Source organism: Panthera leo, chromosome D3, assembly GCF_018350215.1.
Source record: "Panthera leo isolate Ple1 chromosome D3, P.leo_Ple1_pat1.1, whole genome shotgun sequence".
Lineage (NCBI taxonomy): Eukaryota > Metazoa > Chordata > Mammalia > Carnivora > Felidae > Panthera > Panthera leo.
In genome coordinates this window covers 576,620-602,180 of record NC_056690.1, presented here as the reverse complement: position 1 = coordinate 602,180, position 25,561 = coordinate 576,620, and the positions used below count along the sequence as shown (strand labels likewise).

General features: G+C 64.8%; 1 protein-coding gene across 9 annotated transcripts in view; it reads left to right on the top strand.

Moving 5' to 3' along the window:
* Positions 1 to 25,244, top strand: part of FBRSL1 (fibrosin like 1) — a 78,297-nt gene extending 53,053 nt beyond the window's left edge. Inside the window, exons 6-21 of one of the 9 annotated variants that reach the window (XR_006195388.1) lie at positions 11,562 to 11,607; positions 14,137 to 14,458; positions 14,539 to 14,759; positions 15,458 to 15,526; positions 15,697 to 15,911; positions 16,683 to 16,733; positions 16,922 to 17,017; positions 17,551 to 17,619; positions 17,788 to 17,817; positions 18,020 to 18,091; positions 19,029 to 19,161; positions 21,201 to 21,278; positions 21,482 to 21,565; positions 21,831 to 22,035; positions 22,931 to 24,160; positions 24,251 to 25,244. Coding sequence is in view for 8 of the 9 variants with exons in the window: in XM_042911058.1 (XP_042766992.1) it covers positions 11,562 to 11,607; positions 14,137 to 14,458; positions 14,539 to 14,759; positions 15,458 to 15,526; positions 15,697 to 15,911; positions 16,683 to 16,733; positions 16,922 to 17,017; positions 17,551 to 17,619; positions 17,788 to 17,817; positions 18,020 to 18,091; positions 19,029 to 19,161; positions 21,201 to 21,278; positions 21,482 to 21,565; positions 21,831 to 22,035; positions 22,931 to 23,912 (2,673 nt within the window). In the remaining variant the exon portion in view is untranslated. Of the gene's footprint in view, positions 1 to 11,561; positions 11,608 to 14,136; positions 14,459 to 14,538; positions 14,760 to 15,457; positions 15,622 to 15,696; positions 15,912 to 16,682; positions 16,734 to 16,921; positions 17,018 to 17,550; positions 17,620 to 17,787; positions 17,818 to 18,019; positions 18,092 to 19,028; positions 19,162 to 21,200; positions 21,279 to 21,481; positions 21,566 to 21,830; positions 22,036 to 22,930 lie in introns of all 9 variants that reach the window. The other 8 variants (XM_042911059.1, XM_042911060.1, XM_042911058.1 and 5 more) reach the window with 8 other exon arrangements.
* Positions 25,245 to 25,561: the final 317 nt, after the last annotated feature.

The following is a 25,561-nucleotide window of genomic DNA, read 5'->3' as shown; positions in this document are numbered from 1 at the left end:
GAGTGTGAAATGGGTTTCACAAGGCCAGAACGGAAGCGTCAGCCTAGGCGGCTCCTTCTGGAGCCTCCAGGGAGCACACGATTCCTTTCCAGCCGTGTGGCCTCCCCGCCGGCTCCTCACATCAGGTCTCCGCCTCTGTTGTCACGTCTTCTCGGATCTGACCCTCCTCCCCCTCCTCCTCTTCCTCCCTCTTGTAAGGACCCTTGTGACCAGGTTGGGTTCGCCAGGGTCCTCCAGGCTTGCGTCCTCCTTAACCCAGTGTGTAAAGCCCTGTGGCCTTGTAGGGTGACCGACGACATGTTCACAGGCTCCGAGGATTAGGACACGGGTGTCATAGAGACCGCCGTTCTCCTACTGCTGGGGTACGATGCCCAGGTCTCAGGCCATAGCACAGGGTGGACAGTGCTTTTACGACCAGGGGCCCAGAAGAAGCAGGGCAGGGTGAGGGAGGTGAGGGAGACCAGGATGCCTTGGGTTGCGAGTGACAAACACTCACCTCACGGGAGCCTGAGTGACACAGGGTCTGGGGGAAACAGGCTGGGGAAGAGGACGGGTTTCCCCTGCAGCCAGATGATGCCTCAGGGCCCCGCTGGTCTGGGACAGCCGCCCTGGGCCGCCCCACCGGGGCCAGCCTGGCCCCAGCGCTAGGGAGCACGCCCCCACAGCCCCGCTGGGCCCCTCCGTGGGTGCACACACGGCCCCGGCTGGAGCCGGCAGGACATAGCAGATGTGGAGCCACTCTCCGGGGACAGAAAGTGGGGGCGAGCACTGACCCCGGGACCCACGCCGTTCAGCAGAGAGCAGAGGTACTGAGGTCACGCAGCTTGCGTGCAGAGCCGGCCTGGAACCTGTCCCCTTCCAACTCAGTGGAGTGACAGGCCCAGATGGTGGGGGCTGTGTGTCCCTCTGTCCCTTCCAGAACTAGCTAAGCAGGACGTGGAGGTGTGGGGCCTGGGGCACGCCCCCACGTCCCCCCACCCCGGGGGTCATACCGGGCCTGCCTGGGGTGGGCGGCCGAGAGAGGGGCCATCTGTCTGTTTGGCCGCTGCCCCTGTGGGTCTGCTCCCCTCTGTGCCCAGAGGGATCATAGTCCCTCCACACCCCACCTGCCCCACTGACCTCACGGGCCTGGTGAAGGCTTTAGGGTGGGTGGTGCTCACCTCCAGGACAGGTGGGGGCACGGTGGGAACCCCAGGGTCTTTCCGAGCCAGGTGTGGCTGGGCGCAAGTCAGCCGGCCGGGCGCTGGAAGAGGCAGTGAGAGCTTGCAGACCAAGGGGTAGATGAGGCAGGGGTTAGCGGGGGGCCAAGCCCCGCGCCTGCTGGGGCCTCGGGTGGTCGGAGCTCCCACGCCCACCCTGGCCCCACCACAGTCCTCTGCCCCTTGGGGGTCCCCCAGCCCCACCCCCCCGGGGCCTGTAGCCCCCTAACCCCAGAGGGGAAGGCCTGAAGAGCCAAGCCTCCCTGCCATCTGGTGACAAGGGCAGTGGCCAGTGCAGGGGGCGGGGGGGGGGGGGGGACAGTGAACAGCCCCTCTCCCACGGGTCTGGGGCCAGAAGTCCAGAATCCAGGTGTGGGCAGGGCATGTATGCCCTCGGGGCTCCAGGGGAGGGTCCCTCCTGCCTCCTCCGGCCTGGGGGGGGGGGTCTCCGCTCCACCCTCCCGTCTCTGCCTCCGTCGTCACATGGCTTCTCCTTGTCTCTCCTCTTGGAGGGACAGAGTCCTTGGATTTAGGGCCGCCCTGATCCAGATTTCATCTCGATACCCTTATGTTAATCACCCCTGCAGAGACCCTGATGCCACCGTGGTCACATTCTGAGGCTCTGGGTGGGCGTATCGTATGGGGCCACTGTCCAGCCAGTGCAGCGGGCTGCCCCGTCCCTCGCATCCACCTCCTGAACAGCACAAGCCACAGAGCTGCCACGGCCACGGTGTTTGGACGGTGCACGGCCCAGGCCCCCCTGCGCCCAGGCCGGGCACCTTCAGAGCCTTGTGGCTCCGGGCAGCGTCCCGGAGGCCGTTCTCCCGGTGCTGGCAGGCCCTCCGTGGCCTTCCGAGGGGGTTGTCTCGGTTCTTTGAAACGCCGTGTCGCTGGCACCGTCTGGACTCCCCCATGGCTGTAGGCACTGGACTGGTAGCTCCCCGTCAGTAAGGAGGCAGAGCTCGCTGTTTGAGCGGGGTCTGATTTCAGCCTCTGTCAGCCCGTCGGTGAGATTTGTGGGCCTTTTCTCTCCCAACGCCGGACGCCACCCCCGCCCCCAGCGGGGTCTGCCGGTCCTCCCCCAGGGGTTCTCCCGTGCTAGGCCACACTCCCAACGTGGCCAGGACGACCAGGGAGGGAGGAGAGGGCACTCAGGCCTGGCCAGCCTGTCCCCCTCCCTGAGACCCCCCCGGCCGGGGCCCTGTCCTTGGTCTCCCTGTCACGGGCCCCATGCCTTTTTATCTGCAGCCTCAGCAGCCACTTACCCCCAGGACGTGGCCTGGGGGGGGGGGGAGGGGTGGTGGTGGCTGTCACCTGCACGGGGCTGATGTGGCTCCCAGTGCCCCCTCCAGGAACTCCCGTGACGACTCCTATCCTGGAGCTGCCTTGGAGCTGCCTGTGACGACAGCTGCTGGTGGGATGCTGCTTGTTGAACCCCGGGTGAGCCCTGAGGGGGTTACGTCTGATTAGGTCTGGCCGCCGCCTCCCTGTCACCTGCCGCTCTGTTTCCTTCTAGGTTCCCCCCCCCCCCCCCCCCCCCCCCCCCCCGTCAGACCTTTCATGTCGCAGCTGCCTTCCTTCCTAAACCCAGACCTGCCCTGGGTTCTCGGGCCACTTGTACCTCCAGACTGGAGGGGGTGGGGGTGGGGGCTCTCCAGAATAACCAGTGCCCGAGGCGGCCTGGGGGGCGATGTTTGAAACGAAGACCACATTTTATAGGAAGACAGGCTTCTCCTGGGGCCTGGGGCCTGGGGCTGTGCTGGGCAGGCCGGACAGAGGAGCAGGGGCCTTGTTGAGACCTCAGCAGCGGCCGGATGGCCAGACCCCGGGGCTCCCCCTCAGACAGCGCATCTCCCGGCTCTCCTGCCAGTGCCTGAACTGGCTCCACAGTGCCACGTGGTCCCCACCTGCCCTCTGCACCCCCACTGACTCCACCAGCGGTAAGGTGTCCAGCCACCTGGGTCCCTCCGCTGTAGGAGGCACAAGGGTAGAACACACCTCTGGGGGCCCCGAGGGTTCGTGCTCAGACTGCGAGGAGTACCCGACTTGGCGTATGTCTGCCCCCAGGAGGGTGGGGCCTGTCCAGGGTCCCGAGGAAATGACGGAGCCGGGACTCCACGCAGGCCTGTGTGCGCTGTCGTCCCCTCCCCCTCCTGCTTCCACGCAGGCCTCTCTGGGCCTCGGCAGCAAGCCCCTGGTGGACAAGAGTGACGGCAGGGCAGGGCCCCATGCAGGCCCCTGGCCAACCTCGCCCCACGGAGGTCCACGCTTCTGTCACCACTGCCACCTGTCACCTCTGATGGAACAGCCCCGTCACCACCCACTCCCTTTGGCCGCCATACCACCTGGCTTGTCACAGCAGCTCCCAGCTGGGCTCCTTGCTCCCCCCGTCCCCCTCTCCCCCGCTAAAACCTGGAACCACTTCTCTTGCTCCCTCAAGGCCCTGCCGGGTTGTTCCTGCCTCAGGACCTTAGTACTGGCTGTTAGCTGCCCTAGAAGAGCTCTTCCCCAGGGTTCCCCTCAGCTTGGTCCCCCGCATCTCTGCTCAGAGGCCCCTGATTGCAGGGGCTTCCCTGACAGCCACTCGGAGGAGGACACCCATCTATCTCCCCGCCCCATTTGCCCTTCCTGCCCACCCTGCGTGCATCGTCTTGCCTGTTTCCCTGAGCGTTGCCGGCTGCTCCCACTAGGCTGTAAGCAGGACCCAGGCCTGCCGATGGGCATTTGCAGGCAGACTTACGGGGGGCACCAGCTCTCTGTGGCCCAAGGGCCCGTCTTTCTGCATTCCATCCCCTCATCGGGGTCTCGGTCGCAAACCTAAGGGTTTCCTGTGGCTGCAGGGACAAGCTACCTGCACTTGGGGGCTGAGCTCCCCACAGACTGGTTATCTCACACTTCTGGAAACCAGAACTCCAACACACATCACGGGGTTAAGTCAAGGTGTGTCTGGGCTTGTCCCTCAGGCTCCAGGGGAGGATCCCTTCCCTGCCTCTTCTGGCCGCAGATGGCACCCACACTCCCGGCTCCTGGCCCTGCCTCAGTCTTCACAGCTACTGGGGTGGCATCTTCCCATCTCCCTCCACTTGTAAGGACCCTGTGATTACACTACCACCCCCAAATCATCTGCCCATCTCAAGGTCAGCTGGTTAGCAACCTTAATTCCACCCTGTCACGTGGGTACCTATTCACAGATTCATGGGGTTAGGGCATGACATCTCTCAGGGCTCTTTAGCTGCTGAACACGGAGAGGCAAATTGGGACACTCCACTGCCAGAGGCCTTGGAGCCAGGGCCGTGTGGGAGCCCATAACCCTCTGGGGCACGGTGTGGCAGGTGAGAGGCACACGAGCCCGCAGACACCCACCTCGGAGGCAGAGCCCCGCCCCTGACTCTCCCACCGGGTCTGGCCTCTGCTGCCTTCCCAGAGGAAAAGAATGTCTTGGCTACACCCATGGAAAGCAGACTGCTGGGGTCCAAACCCCAGCTCTGCCCCCGAACAGCAGCATGACTTCAGGTGGGTCACCTCACGTCTCTACCCCAGTTTTCTCATCAGTAAAATGGGGATGACGGGGTGTCCTTAACGGGTATAGGCATGAGGGCCTGGCGATTTCGTAGTTGCAAGGCATTTAGCAGGATGTCTGACCCGCAGCAGCGTTTGCTGTTTTTATGGCAGGAAACAGCAGGACTCTGGGGGAATGGCGTTAATTTGCAGGGAGAAGGGAATACATGTATTTGGTAAATAATTCAAACAGAACAAAAGGACTTAAGGCCCCCACCTGAGTGTCACTGTTAGTCATTTGTTCTGTACCCTTGGAGCTTTCCCGCGCCCTATTTAAATGTGTACGCTGTGGGTATTTAGCCGCTTTCTGAAAAGAAAGCTCGGGCCCAGCGCATAGGATCCTGGAGCTGGTGACCGAGGGTGTCTCCCAGTGGCTACGCGACACTCCCCCTCAATGGACTCAGACGCTGATTCTCACAGCCTGGGCCGGGTGTTTGCGAGTTCTGAGCCGGGGGTCCTCGGACGCCCCACCAGAGCTGATAGCCTGGTGCCCCGGAGCGTGTGGGTTTGCGTGGATTCCCTCACAGCGCGCTTTTCGCTCTGGGAAGCTGTACCCCGCCGGTGCGCCCGGGTCAGGGCCCGCACCTACTGGGCGTCGCCAGGGGCGGTGGTTCTGCCTTGATCACAAGGTGGGCTTCCTCCCACCGAGCGGCCAGGCGGCTCCGGCGGCGCGTGCTGCGCAGCAGGCGTCTGCACGTAAAGTAACTGCTTGGATCCTTCCCCACGGTACATCCCCGTTTCGCAGGATGGTGAAACCGAGCCCCAGGGACGGCGGGGCTCACGTGAGCGGCCGTGCGAGTTGTGTCCTCTTTCCTCGCGGCTCAGTGACTCAGTTTCCCCCTTTGTAAACTGAGCTTAGAAGCCGTGCAGAACTTGCCGCGGGTGGCAGGGGTCGGGCCCATAAAGCGCGCAGCAGAGCGGGCGCGGCGCGCGCCGACCCAGAAGCGGAGAGGGAGCGGCGAGGCTCCGACGGGTCTACGGCCCGGCGCGGGCAGATCCGCGCCTCGGGGCTGGATTAGTCGGGCCTGCCCGCGCCCCGCCCCCGCCCCGCCCCGCCCGCCCGCCCGCGCTCTCGCCGCCGCCTGCGCGCCCGCCAGCAGTGCGCCCGCCGCCGCCGCCAACGCCGCCTTCTCCGGCCCGCGCCGCTGCCGACGGCGCCGGGGGCCCAGCGCGCCCCGAGAGCCGCCCGGAGCGCGCCGAGGCGGCGCGGCGGACATGCGCGTCCCCGGCGCGGGCTCCGGCTAGGCAGGGCGCGCCGGGAGAGGGGCCACCTCGACGGGCAGAGGCGGCGGGGGCCCGCGCTCCGCCGCCCGCGTCCATGCCGCCCGGCTCCGGTTCCGGCTCCGGCTCCCGCCTGAGGACTAGCGGCAACTGCCAGCAGAGCGCTTCTGACCCGGGGCGCCCGCGCGGTGAGTGCGCGCTGGTGGCTCGGGGGAGGGATTCTGGACTTCGGGGGCCAGGGACAGGAGAGCGACCGCCCCCTCTAGAGGCGCGGGGGCCCAGGAGAGGCCCTCGGCGCTCTGCCCACCCCGTCTCTCCCGCGAGCCAGGCGCGCGGAGACCCCGTGTCTCTCCGGCGGCGGCCCACGTGGCGGCAGGCGGGCAGGGGGTGCATCCCCGCAGAGGGTCCTGGGCCTTGGCCGGCGGGGGGCTGGTGGGGCCCGCGGCGGAGGCGGGGCCGGGCGTCGTGGGGGACGCGCGCTTTTGTCTGCGCTCCGGCGGGGTCCCGGCCACCCCGGTTCCCGGCGCCCTCCGCGCTCACCTGCCCGGAGTTGGAGTTCTTTGTCTGGGGCGGGGCGCGGCCGGCGGAGGCTGTGCCGCGTGTCTGAGCCGAGGCTGCCCCGCGGGGTCGGGTCCTCGCAGACAAAGCGCGCCGTGACCTCCGCCTGCGGCCGGGATTGTGCACCCAGGGGGAGTTAGTGCCGGGTTTTGACACTCACCCTAACGGGCGTGCCCCCTCCCCCGAGACCCTGAACCTGCAACCCGGAGACCTCCCACCTGTATTGTGGCCCTGAGTGACCCCTTCCTTCCACCCCCACACTGGCTCAGTGCCAGGTTTGGAGAAGATGTGGCTGCCTGGGTCACGTCCCAGTAGATAATCCTTGGGAAGTTATTTGCACGGCTCTGGGGGCTGCCCACCCGCCTTGGGTCGGCTGGCCAGCTCCAGACCCCTCCTCCTGGAAGGGAAGGAACAGAGGGAGTGCGTGCCGGGTGGGATCCGGCAGGAGCGCGCGCCTGTTTGCCTGCCCTGGGAAGGGGGCTGGAACCTGGGCCACGGCCCTGCCGAGGTTGTGAGCGCCCAGCGTGCCTGCCATGTCTGTTTAGAGCCTTCCCAGATGGGCATGGCTGTGCCTGGCCAGATGTCCAGCCCCCTTCCCAGGATCCCTGCAGGGACTCAGTTCCCTCAACTTCCCCAAGCAAACTTTGACTTGGGTCCGTTGTGGCCGTTGGGGGTGTGGGGACCGGATGGACCTAGGACAGTGGCCTCCCTTCCTGCCTCTGCCAGGCTGGCATCCAGGGTTGGGAGTGGTGGGGAAGGCCCTCCCCCCTCCCCCTCTCCTCTACTCCCCTTGAATTTCCCAGAGCCTGTGCGCCACCTCCTGGCCCTGGGAGTGGGTACTCGAGCCCCAGGCCTTGAACTGAATCTGTGGGGCCTTAAGTGAACTTGCTCCCCCCCACCCCCCCACCCCCACCCCCACCCCAGGCTGGGACCCCTGGTCAGCCGGGCCTGTGCTGGCTCTGGGCACCGCGGAGGGGGCGCCGCTGGAGCCTGAAGAGAGCAGGCGGTGCGGCCAGTTGGGTCCCAGATCGGGGAGGGGGCCCGGGGTGAGGTCTCCCACAGCCCTGCAGGGTGTGGTCGGGTGTTGAAGTCTGGGAGTGACTTGTGCTGGCTGACTTGATGATAGAAGGTGCTCTTAGCTTTGTGAGGAATCGGCTTGTGAGCACGTTCCCAAGCCTTGGTGAGGGCCACAGCGGGACGGCTGTCGCTCCAGCACTGCTGTGTGGCCCTACGGGACCTCCTCCTTGGGTCGTGGTGAGGTCCGGCTCAGGACAAATGGGGGTCTTTGGGCAGGCCCTGCATCAGGCACCTGGCCTCACACCTGCACGTGCAGAGGTGGGGCCACACCTGCCATAAAGCGGCCTGGCATGAGCCGCCCTCGCCCTGGTCCCGGGATCCAGGTGGGCTGGGGGCCGGCGCCGCTGGTCTCCTGGGCTGCACTGCCCCCTCCCCACCAGGGCTGACGGCCTGCAGCATCTTGCCCCTGCAGCCCCCCAGCTCTGGTGGACTCCGCACCTCCATGGGGACGCCTCACTAGGTAGAATGTGCTGGAAAAAGCACACTGGCAAGGAAACAAACTTGGAAGGAGGTCACGGCTGTGGCGCCCCCGTGCGTGAGCGCGGCGCGTCCTGCCGGGCTGGCGGTGGGTCAGGAGGTCGCACGCGGCCTCCGTGGTCTGGCGGGCCGGGCAGGAAGGACCCTTCCCAGCACTGCTGGCCGCACCCACCTTCCTCGTCTGGGACTCTGCTGCCTCGGGGGCCCACCTGGCCACCGCGAGCTCCGTGACAGTGCATGGTGTGAGGCGTCCTGGTGCAGGGGCCCAGCTCCTGGCGCCCCAGCCTGTGTTGTGGGGGCTGCACTCACCGCTCTCTTTTCTTCCTGGTACCGGGACACGATTATAAAGGGCTAACCTCCTTCCGGTGTGCTCGTGAAGTGTCGCGCCGACACGTTTCCTCTCGCATCTGTGGTTCCGTGTTTCACGTTTACATCCCTGATCAGTCTGGGCGGGGGGCGAAACGGGGGTCTCGGCTTCCCCTTTTCCCAAGCAGCAAGCTCCCGTCACACGCCGTTCGTTTGAACGACGTGCCCTTTCCCCACAGACTAGCAGCGTCCGGCCTGGGTCCCACATGGGCCTGGGTCTGTTTTGGATTCTCGTCTCTGTTCTGTCCACCAGTGGGCCTGTTGTCGGGTCAGTGCCACATCTTGTGACTGTCCGGCACCGTAATTTACCTGCCATGAGGGGCTCTTATTTTTTTGAAAAGTTTATTTCTCTTTGGGCGCCCGGGGGGCTCAGTCGGTTGAGCATCCGACTCTTGATTTTGGCTCAGGTCGTGATCTCGCGGTTCGTGAGGTCAGGCCCCGTGTGGGGCTCCAGCAGCACAGAGCCAGCTTGGGATCCTTTCTCTCCCTCTGTCTGCCCCTTCCCCACTTGCGCTCTGTCTCTCTCAAAAGAAAAAGAAAAAGAAAGAGGGGCACCTGGGTGGCTCAGTCGGCTGAGCGTCCAACTTTGGCTTGCGGTCCGTGAGTTCAAGCCCCACGTCGGGATCTGTACTGACAGCTCAGAGTCTGGAACCTGCTTCGGATTCTGTGTCTCCCCCTTTCTCTGCCCCTCCCCTGCTCATGCTCTGTCTCTCTCTCAAAAATAAACATTATAAAAAAATTTTTAAAGTTTATTGCTCTTTAAGAGAGAGAGCACGAGTTGGGGAGGGGGCAGAGAGAGAGGGAGGCACAAACCGAAGCAGGCTCCAGGCTCTGAGCTGTCAGCACAGGGCCTGTTGCGGGGCTCAAACCCACACACCGTGAGATCGTGATCTGAGCTGAAGTTGGGTGCGTAACTGATTGAGCCCCGCATGCGCCCCAGAGCACTCCTATTTTAAATGTACAGCTTAATGCACTTTGACAGATACACGTGTTTATGTTTCCACCACCACAGTGAGATAGAGAACGTTTTCATCGGTCCAGAAAGCTCCCTTAGTGGGTTTTTTAATTTTGTGTTTATTACACATAACAAAATTTGGCATCTTCACCATTTTTAAGTGCACAGTTCAGAGGCATTAAAAGCACATTCACACTGCTGCGCGGCCTCCGCCACCGTCCACCTCAGGACTCTCGTCACCTTTAAAGCGGACACTGTCTCTCCTAAACGTTAACTCCCCGGCCCGCCCGGCAACCCCGTTACTCCGTGCGGCTCTGACCCCTCGGATAAGCGGGATCTGGCGTCCTCTGAGCAGATCCCACGGCGTTCGTGCTGGACTAGCCTGTCTCAGCATCGTGTCGTCAGGGTCCATCCATGTTGCTGCACGTGTCAGAACTGCCTGCCTTTGTAGGGCTGGTTGCACAAATGGAGCACATTCTGTGTGTCCATATATCTGCTGATGGACGCCGGGCCGTTTGTCGGCTGCCGTGAATACTCGTGTGCAAGTTATTTGTGAAAGACTCTGCTCTCGGTTTGGGGGAGTACGTATCCAGAAGTGGGATCGCGGTATCCTGTGCTGATTCCGTGTTCCATCTCCCGAGGAGCCTCTGTCCCGTCCTCTACGGTGGCTGCACCTTTTCCTGTCCCCCCCCCCCCCCCCCCAGCAGTGTGCAGGGGTCCTGGTTTCTCTACATGCTCCCCAGCACCAGGTGTTCTCTGGTTGTCATAGCGGCTGGCCTCGTGCCCTCCGGTGTCACCGACGCCTGGCCACACCCACCAACAGCAGCCGGTGGGAGTGCGGCCCAGGGCCTCTGCGCACGCTGGAGAGGCAGTGGTCCTGCAGCCAGGGGGCACGCGGGTTGGGGCGATGGCTGAAGACCTCAAGGTTTCCTTTTGGGCTGATGAAAATGTCCTAAGCCTCACCGAGGGGACAGTGCTGTGAATACACTAAAACCGCTGAATTGTCACCTTTGACAGGTAAATTGTATGGCATGTGAGTTTTAGCTCAGTGAAGCTGTTTTTATCTTAATTTTTAACTCTGAAATCGACACTCGAGATGAGATCAAGAGGCGGACGTTTAAGCAACTGAGCCACCCAGATGCACCACCGGTGAAGCTTTTTTTTTAAAAAGTCAACTAGTGGGGTGCCTGGCTGGCTTGGTTGAAAGAGCGTGCGACTCTTGGTGATCTTGGGGTTGTGAATTCGAGTCCCACGTTGGGTGTAGAGATTACTTAAAAATAAAATCGTTAGGGGCGCCTGGGTGGCTCAGTCAGTTAAGCATCTGACTCTTGATTTCGACTCGGGTCACGACCTCACGGTTCGGGAGTTCGAGCCCCACGTCAGGCTCTGTGCTGAATCCTGTTTGGGATTCTTTCTCTCTCCCCTCCCCCACTCGCTCTCTCTCAAAATAAATAAATCCGTGATTTAAAAAAATAAAATCTGTAAAAAAAATCAAGTAGCAAAAAAAGGTCTAGTCAGGGCAGTCTTAACGGAGCTCCTTCCCATGAGCCGTGGCAAAGGTCTCCACCCAGGACCACGTCCTCACCCCAATATCCTGCAACCCTGCGTGCACGTGGGTGTCTCCCCAGGAGGAGAAGCTCATAGGTGGGGTCCATCAGAAACCACTTGGAGTGGAACGCTCCTCCCTGGACAGCCGATACCTCGTCACAGCCGTGGTCCCCAGACCTGTGACTTGGGCCAAACCGTGACCGCATTTTGTCCCACGGCCCATTCGGTCCCAGGCTCTGCTCCCTCCTCCAGGCCCAGGCCCAGCGGAGTCATCGGGTCCCTGGGTCTAACACTGCCAAGAGACACCCAAGTCCCAGGTCCCAGCCCCCCACTGGCAGGGCCACCCTGAGCCCCCACATCTCTGCTGAGCAGGGCGTCCTTGGTTCACAGGCTGAGTGACCTATGTGCCCACTTGCTCAAAGCTGGGCCTGGGCATACTCGCCCTCCTCTGTGGAGGCTGTGGGCACAGGAGGACACATTCTTCCCAGCCCTCGCAGGCACAAAACCTGCCCAGACCTGTTTCCTGGGGGCCGGGGTAAGAGCCTAGTTCACCCCAGGCCTTCAGCTCCCTCTAGTTTCTGATCCTCCTCTCTGTCTTCCAGGCATCTGTGGGCTCCGAGAAGCTCTTTGCCCCAGCAGCCGATAAAGGTAAGCACGTTCCTTAGCTTCACCTCCTGGCCTCTAGGAAGGGACAGGACACACTCCTGAAGTCATCATTGGAGGGAGCAGTGGGCCTCTCAGGGCAAGAGAGTGGGCTCCAGGTTAGGCCCTATTGTGGGTCGGATTCTGGATGCGGAGCCTGAGGCGGGAGTTAGGTGCTATGATTTACAGCCCCCCCAGCGAAAGCCACAAGGAAAGCAGAAGTCAGGATCAGGGCCAGCACTGGAAGAGTGGTTCCCAAAGTGGGGTTCCTGCCCTTTCCCCGGGACTGTTAGTAGTGCATGTTCCCAGACCCTCCCCCAGGCTCACGGGGTCAGGTGTTCTGGGGACAACTGGCAGGTCATGGTTTGGGGCCTGCTGAGGCACCCCTGCCACAGTGTAGGCTGGCCACCAGTGCCACCACTGCAAACGTGACTCACACTGACATGAAGTGACTAGACTGCCTGCACAGCAGCCCTTCCTCTGGCCGGTAGCCCCCATGCGGGTGGCACAGGTGCACAGCATTTCATGGTGCCCCAAAGCTGTCCTGGGCAGCACTGCTCCAGAGAGCGAACGCCCCAGCATCCAGCCATTCAAGGCCAGGAGGGGCCTTTGTAATCCAGCCTGCCAGTACCAGCTGTGGCCCAGGGGGGGCTCACTGGACCCAGCACGGAGAGGGGGCCCTTTTGCTCGGAAGACTGCATCCAGATATGACTGCACAGGACGGGCTTTGCGGCACATGCAGACGGGCATCTGCAGCAACAGGTCCCATGCAGCAGGGTACAGCCTCCACGTGCTTTCAAGTGGAGAAGGCTCGTCCTCGCTCGAGTCAGAGCATTTCAGCCAAGCATCCAGGGTTGGGGATGCCAGACAGGTCCAGGGAGAGAAAGGCACTCTGCTGGCATTTCACACGGGGGGTAACACAGAACTGTCTCCTTTTCAACAAACGATCACGAGCTGGGCGGCTCAAGATGGACAGACACTTACCCTCTCAACAGGTTTGGAGACCAGAAGTCTGAGGTGAAGGTGTTGGCAAGGCCACACTCTGAAAACTCTGAGGTTCCTTCCTGCCTCTTCGACTTCTGGGGGTCTCTGGGCTTGTGGCCGTATCCCTCCCACCTCCCTGGCTGCCGCCTCCTTTTCTCTTACAAGGGCACTCATCCCTGGATCTAGGGCCCACCCCATTCCAGACTGATGTCATCTCAGAATTCTTAGCTTGGTGACATCTGCAAAGACCCTTTTTCCAAATTCAGTCACATCAACAGGTAGTAGGGATTACAGCTTGGACACAGCTTTTTGGCACAGTTCAGCCCACTACCGGGTCCCTCACTGCTGCAGGCAGAGCTCAGGAAACCAGTCGAGGCTTTGAGGGGCCTCGGCAGGTGCACACCGGGGGTGATCAAGAGTTGCTCGTGCTTTCCCAGTGAGGGGAGAGGCTCCAGGAGGGCCAGAGGGTTGGGGCCACCGGTCTGCATGGCCCACACCTGCCTCTTAGGTGGCTGCTCTCACTGTGCAAGGGGCCGGCCGGCCCCAGCAGGCTGTTGTGCGTGGGCAGAGGCCGTGCCGTGACCCATGGGGCTGAAGCCAGCAGTGCTCGCTCCCCGTTCTCATGGCAGTGCTAGCAGCGGTGGCCTCCCCCTGCTTCTGCCCCTGAGCAAACCGATGAGGTGGTGGCTCAGGAGGGAGATGTCACTGTAGAGGACGCAGGAGGAGCCATTTCCTGCTGCCGCCTGTTTCTGCCAGGGAAGAGACTCCCCAGCAGTTCCATCAGAGTCCTCGGGTCTCGCTGCTGGCCTGGGTCCCACAGCCATGTGGCTGCAGGGGGGATGGGCCCCTGGAGGACGTGAGGTCCGCCAGCAGCCCAAACAGGGTGACCACACTCAGCGACCTGATTTCCACTCCTGGGAAACTGGGCTGCCATCCCCTCGAGGCAAAGCCTCCTCTGGCCTGGACACATGCCCTCTGCCTAGCCTGCTTAGGGTATTTCTTAACCTACTGGGCCCCAGGGGCATGTAACCTGAGACACTGCCTGGAAAGGAGGGTTTGGAGTGAGTAGGTGGCAGTTCAAGGTCATGAGCACACCTGAGCACAAACGCTGGGTTCCCAGGGAGCGGCCTCAGGTGGACCTGCCGCGGTAGGTGATGAGGGACAGCGGATGTTGGGGGGGGGGGGTGCAGCAGCTTCCTCCCCCCAGGTCATGGGCCTAGAGAGGGCTCAGGCTATGGGTCACCCGGGTGGTTCCAGAAAAAAGGCCACTAGCATGCGTGTCGCTCGGTCACAAGGGCAACAAGTGGAGGTGCAGCCGAGGCGGGAAGCACAGGTTCGGGGCCGGAGCTCTGCTGGGGCCGATCCTGTGCTGCCCTTCGTCTCCCTTCCGTGAAGTGGGGTCGTGAGGCCCGCGCAGGGATTGCTGCGGGCCCTCTGCGCGGGCAGCCCTCCTGCTCCCCAGCTCCCCAGCCGCAGCCCCAGCCCTGCGCGCTGGGGCGAGGGCAGGACCTCGCCGCGTGGGCCCAGCTCACTCCGCCCTCTCTCCCGCAGGCCCCGCGCTGGGCGACGAGGCCGAGGCCAAGGCCGGGGCACCGCCCAAGGTCTCGGGCCTGGAGCGCAGCCGTGAGCTGAGCGCGGAGCCGCCGCCCTTCCTGCCTGCCGTGCGCAGCCCCGCACCCCCCGCCGGCCCCGCGCCGGACGCCCCGGCCAGCCCGCCGGTCAAGAAGGAAGCCCCCGCCCTGCCCCGCCTCACCCCGCAGCCGCCGCCAGCGCCCCCGCAGCCCCGTGCCCCGCTCCCGACGCACGTGCCTCTGCCCCTGGGCGCCTTCGCGGGCCCCGGCCAGGCCGCGCACAACGGCCTGCACAGCCTCAGGTGGGCGGGGTCGGGGGCGGGCCGGGGGGCGGGGCCGCGCGGTCCCCGCGCGCAGCCACTGAGCCCCCGCGTCCCCGCAGCAGGAGCAGCAGCGCCAGCAGCAGCGCCAGCCTCGGGCTCGCGAAGCACGCGTCCCTGTCGCCTCTCGGGCCGGGCCCCCACCTGTCTACCTCACACTTGGCGCTCCGCTCGCAGGCCCAGCACCAGCACCACGCGGCGGCCATGTTCGCCGCCCCCCCGACACTGCCCCCGCCCCCGGCGCTGCCGGCCAACAGCCTGGTCATCCCAGGACACCCTGCCGGTAGGTGCTGGCTGGGGCCGGGGTCGCTGTCCCCCTCCGCTCTGATCCTGGCCTCTGGGCAGGTGGGGAGGCCTCGCCCCGGGGAAGGGGTGCCGGCTCCTGAGGCCCCCACCCCGCACCTGCCGAAGGACCCCATGGACAGATGGCGGGGCTCTGGGCCCCGCAGGCTGCCTTTCCCAAGGGCGCCCCACCGCCCAGTACAGACGCGGCGTCCTGCCTGCACCTGGGTCGTGCACGCGGCCACACCGAGCCCTCGGCTCCGCCCCGAGCCCTGGCCAGGCCCGGTCAAGGGGAGGGGCGCCTGGAGCTGCTCCACTGCCAATAGGGACTTCCAGGACCTGCTCGTCCCTCGTGTGGCAGGGTCTGTGGGGGGCGTGTAGAGCGCGTCCTGGAGTAGGAGGGTCTCCAGGTGAACCGCGGCCGTCTGGCCTCTCTCCCCGTTTGGTTCCGGCAGGGCGCCCCCTTCAAAGCCGAACCTCGGGTCATTGAAGACTTCTTTTCCCGTGGGTCTTGTTTCCAAGTTCTTTTTATGATTCTGAGCGGCCCAACTCAGGTCTGGGGCAGCTCCGTGCCCCGGAATGGGACCAGGATGCGGGGCGGCGGGGCGGGGGTGGGGGTGGGGGGGCGGCGGGGCAGGGTCCCCTGTGGCCGGCTCTGGGGGCCCCCCGGCGGCTCACGGTGTTCTTTCTTGCCTTTAGATGCCAGCCTGTTGATCTCATTCAGCCAGCCAATCATGTATTGCCAGCCTCATTCGGGGATTCTGATTGGTACTTGGTCACAGGCACCTCTCTTACCTCCACCCTGGGGCCCGCACCTAGCGAGCGGCCACCACGGCTTGGCCTGCCGAAACCGGGAGTGCCAGGTGACTATCCGCCTCGCCCCGCCGGGAGCCCGCGGCCGACGTGCCTCTCCGTCTCTCTCTCTTTTTCTCTTGTAGATCACGAGCTGCTCAGGCAAGAGCTGAACGCGCGTTTTCTGGTCCAGAGCGCTGAGCGGCCCGGCGCCCCCCTGGGCCCGGGGGCTCTGCTGCGGGCGGAGTTCCACCAGCACCAACACACACACCAGCACACACACCAGCACCAACACACATTTGCCCCCTTCCCCGCGGGGCTGCCCCCGACGCCGCTCCTGCAGCCCGCCGCACCCCCGCCGGTGCGTAGGCCCCACCCCCCGCGCGCGCGGGCGGGCGGGCGGGGGCGGCCCGGGCGGCGGGACACACAGCAGGCACACGCAGACGCTCTCCGCACGCACGCAGGCCGACGCCGGCCCTTGCCGTCCGTCTGTCCCTCTGGCCCCCCTCTGGGTGACGTCATGTCATGAGGTTCCCTGTCCTGGGCTTGGGCGGGTGCCCCCACATCCACACAGGTGACGTGGCCTTGGGGCCAGTTGTGCCCACACAGGGTCTGCAAGTCTCAGTTTGCAGCAGGTCCGGAGACTGAGGGCTGAGGGGCCGGGGAACCAGGATGCCCTCCCGTGGGGCCTGGGGCCTCGTCTCTTGAGCCAGCTGCTGCGTGGGGCAGAGTCTACCCCCACTAGGCTTTGCTGGGCGCTGGGCCAGTTTGCTGGGGGCATCTCACTGCTTGACCACTGGCCCTGGGTGCCCAACCCCCCGTCATGGCTGCAGCACCTCCTGGGCCTCAGGAATAGGTTCAGACTGCCCAGACCGGCCAGTTTGCAACTCCCACAGTGGGACCATTAGAACAGGGAACCCTTAGATCCACCCAGTTTGAGAACCTGAGCCCAAGAGGCCAGTTCAAGGCCATTGGAAATGCCCTCAGGGAGACAGCTGGCCGCAGACTACCAGCTGCAGAAGGCAGGACAGCCATCCGGGCCACTGGCTGACCAACGGGGACGCGGGTGCTGGGCCCCGTGGAGGGTGTGGGCAGGCTCGGGAGGCCTCACGTCCACCTCTTTCCCTTCCAGTTTGACAAATACGCACCCAAGCTGGACAGCCCCTACTTCCGACATTCCAACGTGAGTGTCCTTCGTGGTCACTGCACTGGTCCGTGGGCTGGAGGGGGCGGGTGAAGGGTGGAGCCACGCCCTTCAGGCCTTGTCAGGGCACCTTCTGCCGAGTGCAGGGGGCCGGGCCCCACGGCCCCCACCCGGGATGTCCGTGCTCCTAGCGGGGCCCCCGGAACGCTCCCCTCTTTCTCTTGCAGTTTTTCCCATCCTTCTCTTCTGCCATCCCCGGACTGCCCACCCTGCTCCCACACCCAGGCCCCTTTGGGTCCCTACAGGGTGCTTTTCAGCCCAAGGTACCAGCTGCTCCTGGGGTGGGACAGGGTTCAGGGCACAGCGGGAGGCCCCACCACGCAGTCACGTGCTGCGATCCTAGTGTGGGGGTGAGCCAGCGTTCCGGGTGGGATGCGTCTGTGCAGACCCGCGGCGGGACCCCCCGGTCTAGACGGCAGCAGGGTGGGGCACCAGGGGACGGCGGGAGCTATGCTTCATGCATGCTTACTCCTCACCTGGGCATGCTCAAGGTCAGGGTGAGGAGCACCGGGGCAGAGGTGAGGTCGTGTGGGGTGGCCGCTACGGGGCTGTCTGTGCCACAGGAGGCCCCGGGCAGGACTGGGCTTGCTTCTCTGACCCTCCCTGAAGCCGGGCTGTTTCAGCCCCCCAACCCAGGCATGGCTGTGTCGGGAGCCCCTTCCCACCTTTGCAGAAACCCTTGGGCTGAGGATGTAGGAACCCAGGCCTCCCCTTGTGGGGTGGGGGGGGCAGTGTGGAAGGTGGACTTGGGCACCTGGGGTCTGCAGCTGTCTCACACCCCGTTCTCTCCCTTCAGACTTCAAACCCAATCGAGGTAACGGGTCGAGCCAGTGCTGTTCACACCCTCCTCCAGAAAGCCCCCGGGGTAGGTGCGACAGTGCCCGTCCCTCCCTGCGGTCACCCCAGCCGGCCCAGTGCCCCTCGCTGGGGGAGGGGGTGGCCGCTGTGGGGCATGTCCGTCCCCCACCGCCAGCCCTGGGACCCGGCCACCCCCAGAGCCTGGACCTAACTCTTTGTTCTCTCTCAACGGTAGGTGTCTGACCCGTACCGGACGGCAGTCAGGGTGAGTGTGTGGCACGCGTCTGCGTGGACGTGCACGCCTCCTTGGGAGGAAGGGGTCTCGGGGAGGCCCGCAGCTGGGGAGGATCCTGGGTTCCGCCTGGATGGCCACAGGGGTGCCTGTGCCGGCAGGACTCTGGGGGTGGGGGGAGCAGGGTGAAGAGGTCCCCGCTGTGCAGCTGAGTGTGTGGCCCGCCCCGTCACAGAAACCCGGCAAGTGGTGTGCCATGCACGTGCAGATCGCCTGGCAGATCTTTCGGCATCAGCAGAAGACGAAGGTGAGCGCCAGCTGCTCCTGCTGCCGACGGGCAGAGCGCCAGGGCGTCCCTGATGCGCCCTTGTCTGGCTGGGGACCACGCAGGAGGACCCCGGGCTGCGGTTAGGGAGGGGTGGGTGGTGCCAGCTGGGGGACCCGCCCCCACCCAGACGGGGGGGGGGGGGCGGGGGGGGGCAGCCAAGGGCCTCGCCCCATCCCCACCCCGCCTCCACACATCTCTGGTCACACACGCCACCTCCCTGCCCGGCTTTCAAATACCATCACGTCCCCGGGGCTACGAGAAGTCGGCAGGGGCTTGCCACGAGACGCTGGGTGCTGCCCTCCGCAGGTGTCCTGGCGTAACCCTGGGGGTGGGGAAGGGGCGGGGCGGCCTCCACACGCAGCAGCACTGTGGGGGTGCCCCCGCCTGGGCTGGGGTTCCCTCCCCCGTCACACCGAGCGTGCCCCCGCCGCCCCGATGGGGAGCCGGGGGCTGGCGGGGCCGCAGGGGCTGCGGGACCACAGTGGAACCAGGAAGCGCTCGCCCGGCCCCTGTGCCCGGTGTGGCCTTCAGCACTGAGGCACGGGCTTTCTCGGTTTGTTTAACTTAGATAAACTTAAATGTTACTAGTGATGCCAAATTCAGTCACGGGGGAGCTTTCAAACACATTTAAAACAACGTAGGTACGTTTCAGCTCAGCTTTGCAAAATCTTAACCCAGGTAAAGTATTTCCAACGAAAAGGCAACATCCAAACCGACATCTGCTTTAGCGTAAAACACACAGCTTTCAAAGAGCAGTTCGCGAAACACCTCCTGCGCCCAGCACACGTTGTCACGGCCGCACTCCGTGCTGAGTCACGAGGCCTCACTGGGACCAGTGCCCAGGTGGCGTCACGTGCTTGGTGGTGGTCAGGGGCCGACCAGGCCGCAGGCCCAGCGCACGCTCTGTCCCTTTCAGCAGGTGCAGCTGGAGCCCCACAAGCCGGAGGTGGGCGCCAAGCTGGACTTGTCCAGCAGACCCCCCGCCCCGGGCGTGTTTGCCGGATTGCAGTACCCGCAGGAGCTGGCCCGGCCCCTCTTCTCCGGCTCGGGTAAGGCGCCCCGTCCAGAGCACGAGGAAAGGGGGTGTCCGGCGGGCGGGGGCGTTTTTGCCTGGTCCCTCTGGCCGGTCTTGGAGCAGGACCCCTCTAGACGCTTCGGCAAAGTTTGTTTTACTCGCGCTGCAAGTCTGCCCCACCCTGCCCTCCGGCGGACTCTGCCTTGCCCAGGCTCTCCCTCGTCCCTGCTGAGGCCAGGAGGGCCAGGGGTCCTCCCGGCACCCAGACTGCCCCTCCCCCAGCCCCACCTCCCTCTCAGGAAGGGCTACCGCCTTCCTCAGAACGGCAGGACCCTGCCCCGAGAATTCCCGCGTCCGCCCTGCACTGCTGGGTGCCTGCTGTGCTGGGGCCCCAGGAGCACCCCTGGGTTCGAGGGTCACGAACAGCCCTTCCACCTCAGTAGAGGTCACCCCCACAGCTAGCACGTGTCACAGGGGAGGGACGCAGCACGTGGGCGAAGGGGAGAGGCATGTGGGGCGAGATCAGCGGAAGCCAGGCGCAGGGCTCGCCGTCCTATGGGGTCCCGGGACAACACGTGCTTCACAGGGTTGCTCACGGACCCAGAGCCCAGGGTGTTTGTGGGCACCTTGGCCCTCACACACCCAAACCACAGGCTCCCAGGAGGGCGGTGTTCCGTGTGAACAAGTGTCTGCACGAGTGAGCGAGGTTCAGGAGGGACTCCTGTCCGAGAAAGGAGAGAAACCTCCCTCCTGAGACCCGAGCTCCCGGCCTCACGAGCAGGCCTTTCTGAGGTCGGCTGCCTTGGCCCAGGGTGTGTGCACTCCCGCACGGTTCTCGTACCTCCTCAGGGACGGGCAGCCGGTCCAGAGAGCCCGCCCTGACCACCCTCCTCCACCCCCCCTCCCCGTCTTCACGAAGGCCCACCTCCACCCGCAGCCAGGTCGCACGGACACGCGTGGACAGTGAGGGTGGGCCTGTCAGCAGGCTGGGTGGATGGGCGCGGCAGGGTCCCCCGGGACCTGCACAAGCGTGGTGGCTCGTCTCGGCCCCTGGCTCCAACGCCCTGGCGTTCTGCAGACCCCGTCTGGGCTTCAGTCCCTGGAGCCCCCGGGACGCGAGCTGGGTGTGCTCAGGAGCCTGGGCTCCCCACTTGGCCCCGCCGCAGCCCTGCTGTGCGGTCCACACGCCCAGGACATGCCCCCCACAAGGGGCGCTGTCCCGAGGCTATGGCTGGGGGATTCCCTCTCTGCCTCCGCCCGCCCCCCGCCCCCCGCCCCCCGCCCCCCGCCAAACAGCATGAGCTGGAAGCTGGCCCGTTGACTCGTTGGCCTTTTCTCGCTGCCTGTGCTCTTTCCAGGCGACGGTTCACCCCCACGCTGGTGTTCGCCTTCGTTAGCACTGGGCCAGCCACTTCTCGTTTCCTGATTTCCTGTTTGATTTCTTTGGCCCGGGGGTCATTCAGGACTCGGTTTAGCTTTCTGGTGGGGGAGCTCCGTGCCTGCGGCAGCCCAGCAAAAACATAAACGCTCCCCTGTGGGGATCTCCCAAGATGGGGGACGCCGGAGAGACCGGTGGCCTCATCACTGGTCTTCGCCGGAAACCCACCCTCGAGAAAGAGGCCGTGTGTCCCACCCTAGCGGCAAGGCCGGGCCCCTTGACCCAGTGCCCCTTCTCCACTTGCTGCCCTTGGGGTGGGGTCAGGGGGTCTCAGGAGAGCCAGGGCAGGGCCACGGATGAGTGGCAGAGCAGACACCTGTGGGCTGTGGCGGGGGACCCCACGGGAGGAGCTGCTGTCTTCAGCCGTGACACAGGCGGCTGTGCACCAGGACACTTGCGTGGCTACGATGACACATTAGCTTCTAGTTGGAGGTTCCCCGTCTGCGTTTTCAGGGCAGCCTTGAAGGCTCTCTGTGCCCCTTTCCCCAGGGGCTCCACCACCACCTGCCCCCCTTCGGCGTGCTTCCGGTGGGAGGTGTGGACATCCCCAGAGGAAGCTGGGGTGGCCCCGCCTTGGGAACGAGCCACAAACAAGAGGCCCCAGTACATCAGGCTTCCACCACCCCGCCCCACAGGTGCAGCCCACCCCGCCACCAACCCGTTCGGACCCTCGGCCCATCCCGGCAGCTTCCTGACCTCTGGTCATCTGACAGGTAGGTGCTCTCGGGTCCCTGAAGTCGGCCTGGGTCTTTGCAGACCTCAGGGCTGGGGCAGGGGATGTCGGTGGGTGGGGAGGTGACCCTCAGATTGTATAGGTAGCAGTTGCTGGAGTCACAGCACAGGTCCTGGTGCACATGAGTCACATGGGAGCTCTGGCATGAGCCACGCAGAAGCCTGAGCCCCGCTGTCCCCACAGACCCGTTCGGCAGGTCAGGCACCTTCGGGGGCCTGGGGAGCCTGGGCAGCAACGCCTTCGGAGGCCTGGGGAGCCACGCACTGAGTGAGTGACCCCTGTGCTTGCTTCCCATTCACTTGCGTGCACGCCGGAGCTCCTCGTGGGTTTGGGCCACACCCTGACCCCTGGCTGACTGGTCCCCTCTGGCTGTCCCCCTGGGGTACACCTTCAGCACGTGGGAATGGAGTGCTTCCCCCCACCCCCCCCCCCCCCAGCAGCCCTGAGGTTCCACGGGGTGCCCTGGGCAGGGATGGGGCTCCTTGGGCAGAGGTGCAGTGGTATCCTGGCCTCATACCCCGCCCCCCTCCAGCTCAGGGCAGCGGCATCTTCGCCCCCAAGGAGAGCTCCGCACTGCACGGCCTGCCCAGCCCCCACGAGGCCTGGAACCGGCTGCACCGGGCGCCTCCCTCCTTCCCCACACCGCCCCCGTGGCCTAAGCCTGTGGACCCCGATCGGGTCTCAGCCCTGACCAACCACGACCGGGAGCCAGACAAGGGCAGGGAGGAGCGGGAGCGGTGAGTGGCACCCAGCCGGCTCCTGTGGCCTCCTGCTGGCTTTGCAGGGCTCTGCCCTGATGACCCCCCCTCGCAGCACCCTCAGGGCTGGGCAAGGCCAGGGGAGAGTCCCAGATGGGGCAGGATGTGGGCAGGGGCCATCCAGAGGGGGGAGGGTCCACCCCTGGAAGGAGCGGCCGGGACACTTGGCTTGTTGACCACAGCAGGCCCTCTGCAGGGAGCTCGGGTTAGCAGGGCCACGGAACCACCTGCATCTTCCAGGTGGGGGCCAGGTCTGGGAGGAGCGCCCGTGGGGGAGTCCTCTGGCCGGGAGGGCGCCCCTGGGCAGCAGGACTAGGCTGGGGCAGGGGAGGCGGGAGTCCTAGTCCAGAGTCAGCAGCAGAGTCTGGAATCTGAGGGTTTTTGAGCTGTGGCCGGCTGGCCGAGGGGACAAGAGCAGAGAAGCGTCCCCAGCCAAGGCCACGGTTCATACACCAGTCCTGAGAGCCGTGACCTCTTCCCTGACCCCGGACTCGGCCTCGTGAAGGAGAACTAGGGTCAGCCATGGCCAAGACGGGACTCCAGGGTCCTGCCCTTCCAGTGACTTTGGTTGGGCCCGACTTCCTCACTGAGGGTCTACCTGCCGGCCTAGCCGCCTGGGTATGCGGGAAGAGCTCTGCAAAGCTGGCTTCCAGCAGTTTATCGAGGGGAGGGAGGCGTGGGGTGTTGGGGGTCCTTCGTGAGGGTGTGGGTTTGTTACCATGTGTTGACAGACAGGGTGCTAAAGGGACCTCCCACCCCCACACACTCACCCCGAGGGATCTTGAGGTCCTGGAGGGTGGGAACTTGGCAGCAAACAGCTTGAAGGCGCCTCCTGGGCGGAGCCTGAGTGAGGTGTCTGTCTCCTCACTCCCAGGGACCTCCTGGACAAGACGCGCCTGCTGAGCCGGGCCTCGCCCGCAGCTCCCGTGGGCTACCCGGTCAGCAGCTTCCTGCTCCGCGGCCAGGGCGAGCCGTGCCGGCCCGGGGTCCCTGCCGAGCGCGAGGCCGAGCCCCGCGTCAAGGAGAGCCGCTCGCCGGCCAGGGACGACGGCGCCAAGCCGGCCGCGCGCCCGCCGTCTCCCTACAGCAAGGCGGCCCTGGGCGACAGCCTGCGCCTGGCCGGCCTCCTGGGCCGAGAGCCGGGGAAGCCGCCCGAGGCGCCGGCCGAGCGGCCCCAGGGCGACGTGAAAGTCAAGGAGGAACGCAGGGAAGAAGGCGACGCGCCCGAGCCCCCCGGGGCCGGCCCGCACCCCGCGCCCGAGCGCGCGCGCGCCGCCCCCGCGCCCCTGCAGCTCGGCCCCGGCCCCGCGGGCCGCGAGCGCCTGGGCTTCGCGTGGGAGCCCCTGCGCGACGCCTACCGCGGCCTGGAGCTGCCCCGGCGCGCCCTGCCCGCCGCCGCCGCCGCCGCCGCCGCCCCCGCCCCGGCCCCGACCGCCCTGTTCGAGCCCCCCGAGCGCCCCTACCGCGACCGCGAGCCGCACGACTACAGCCCCGAGCGCCTGCGGGAGGCGCGCCGCGAGGAGCTGGAGCGCGCGCGGGCCGCGCACCTGGGCGCCGCCCCGCACCTGCCCGACGGCGCCGCGCTGCTGCCCGCGCTGGGCGCCCTGCACTACCCGCGCCTCGGGCCCGCCGCCGCCGCCGCCGCCGCGCTGCACAACGGGCTCCTGGCGCGGACCCCGCCCGCCGCCGCCGCCGCCGCCGCGCTCGGCGCGCCGCCCCCGCTGGTGGCCGCGGGCGGGCCCCCCACGCCCCCGGGGCCGCCGCCGCGGAGCAGGACTACGCCGCTGGGGGGCCACGGGCCCGAGGCGCGCGACTACTCCCCGTCCCGCAACCCCCAGGAGGTGGAGGCGCGGTAGTCCCCGCGGGACCCCGCGCCGCCTGTACAGAGAGCCTCCCACAAATGCACTGCTGTTAACTTTTCTACGTGGACGTTTCTAGAACCTAAGCACAGCGCCGTCAGTCCTGGGGTGACACTCGCTTTCCGCTCGAAGCCCGCGGAGTCGGGGAGTCTCATCCACAGCCTTGCTGGGGGTGATCTTTCGTTTTCCGAGCTTGAGGTTAGACCACTGGAAGAGAATTCGAGTTTGTACATCTTTTCCCACAGGTGAGAAGCGTTTTTAATAGATTTGTATTTTTTTCAATTTTGTGCTCTTTAGACACTTAAAACAAGAAACTTTTGCTTTTTTACCTTCAGTTCGGATTTGCAATGTAAAGGCCTCAGATCCCTCTCTAGAGCCCCAGGATCTTGTCTTATTTATGGAGAAAACACGGTCATTTTGTCCAGCGCACTGTGAGGCCCCCACTCAGGGCCGGCCCTGGCCCTCCCTTGGTACTGGGAACCGAAGTTACAGATATATATTAAAATAATAATAATAATGTACAAAACTTTTTTTGCCTTATTATGCAGAAGCGTAAGAGGATTTTTTTCGGTTTTTAAAAAAAATGAAATATGTAAATAGTCTGTTAATATAAATATATGGCGTTATTAAATTCTTAACCTGGGTAGACTTTATAAAAAGTTTCTAGAAACCTCTGGTGATTTGTTTAACACGGTCACAAAAAGAAACCCTCGCTGTCAGTTGGAAACGCGCGCAAGTTTAACTGCAGCACCGACCTTTCAACTATGCAAGCGCTCTGAGGTGGGGCTGGGCCGCCGTCCGGGGAACGAGGCTCGGAGCGGCCACGCCGGCCTCCCCGGTCCCCAGCCCCGGGGCCCTGCCCTCCCTGGGACTGGCCGGCTCTGGCCGCAGGACACTTCTGTGGATCCTGGTTTCGTTTGCGCAGCGTTTTCGGAATCTGTACCTGACAAGCAGACTTTCAGGAGTGAAGAGTAAAGGTTCATCACAAAACGAAACGGTAACTGGTGTTTTCTCTCCTGTGCGAAGGCCGTCAGCAAACGTTTCTCAGCGTGGCCCTGCCCCGACCGAGGCCTTGGCATGATTTCCTTTTGCTTTCGAGTTTGCTCTCATAACCTCTCGAACGCCGCCTCGCCCTGCCCTCAGCGCCCTTTTCTGTTCCCCGGCGGCCACACGTGTGTCCGCCGCACTTTTGAGCCTTGTCGGTTCGACGTCCGCAGCCGTTTGCTCCGTTCTGTACTTTCAACCCGTTTCCACTGTGGACTGTGGTTGCTTTAAACATTCAGTTCTCGTGTCAATCAATGAAGATAAATACAGTCTTGATTTCGATCACGAGGTGGTTGGGTGTTTTGTGTGGCATTGGAGAAGGTAGGGGGTCTCTGCCGGGTGCGTTGGGCGGAGCCCCGGGGTTGCCGGTCACCCCCGCCTAGGGGCGGAGCGCCTCGTGGGCTTCTAGACCTTCCCATCTCCGGCTTCACCTGGACTGGCTCCCCCGGGGCCGCTCCTGCTGCGGGATGCCCTCGGCCTTTGCCTGGGACCTGTCCCTTGTCCCGTCCCGCCCCTTCTGCCTGCTCAGTCTTCTCTGCGCACCGGGTGGCGGCTCACCTCCGTGGAGGGCCGGCCTTGTTCCCGCTGCCCCAGCACCATTC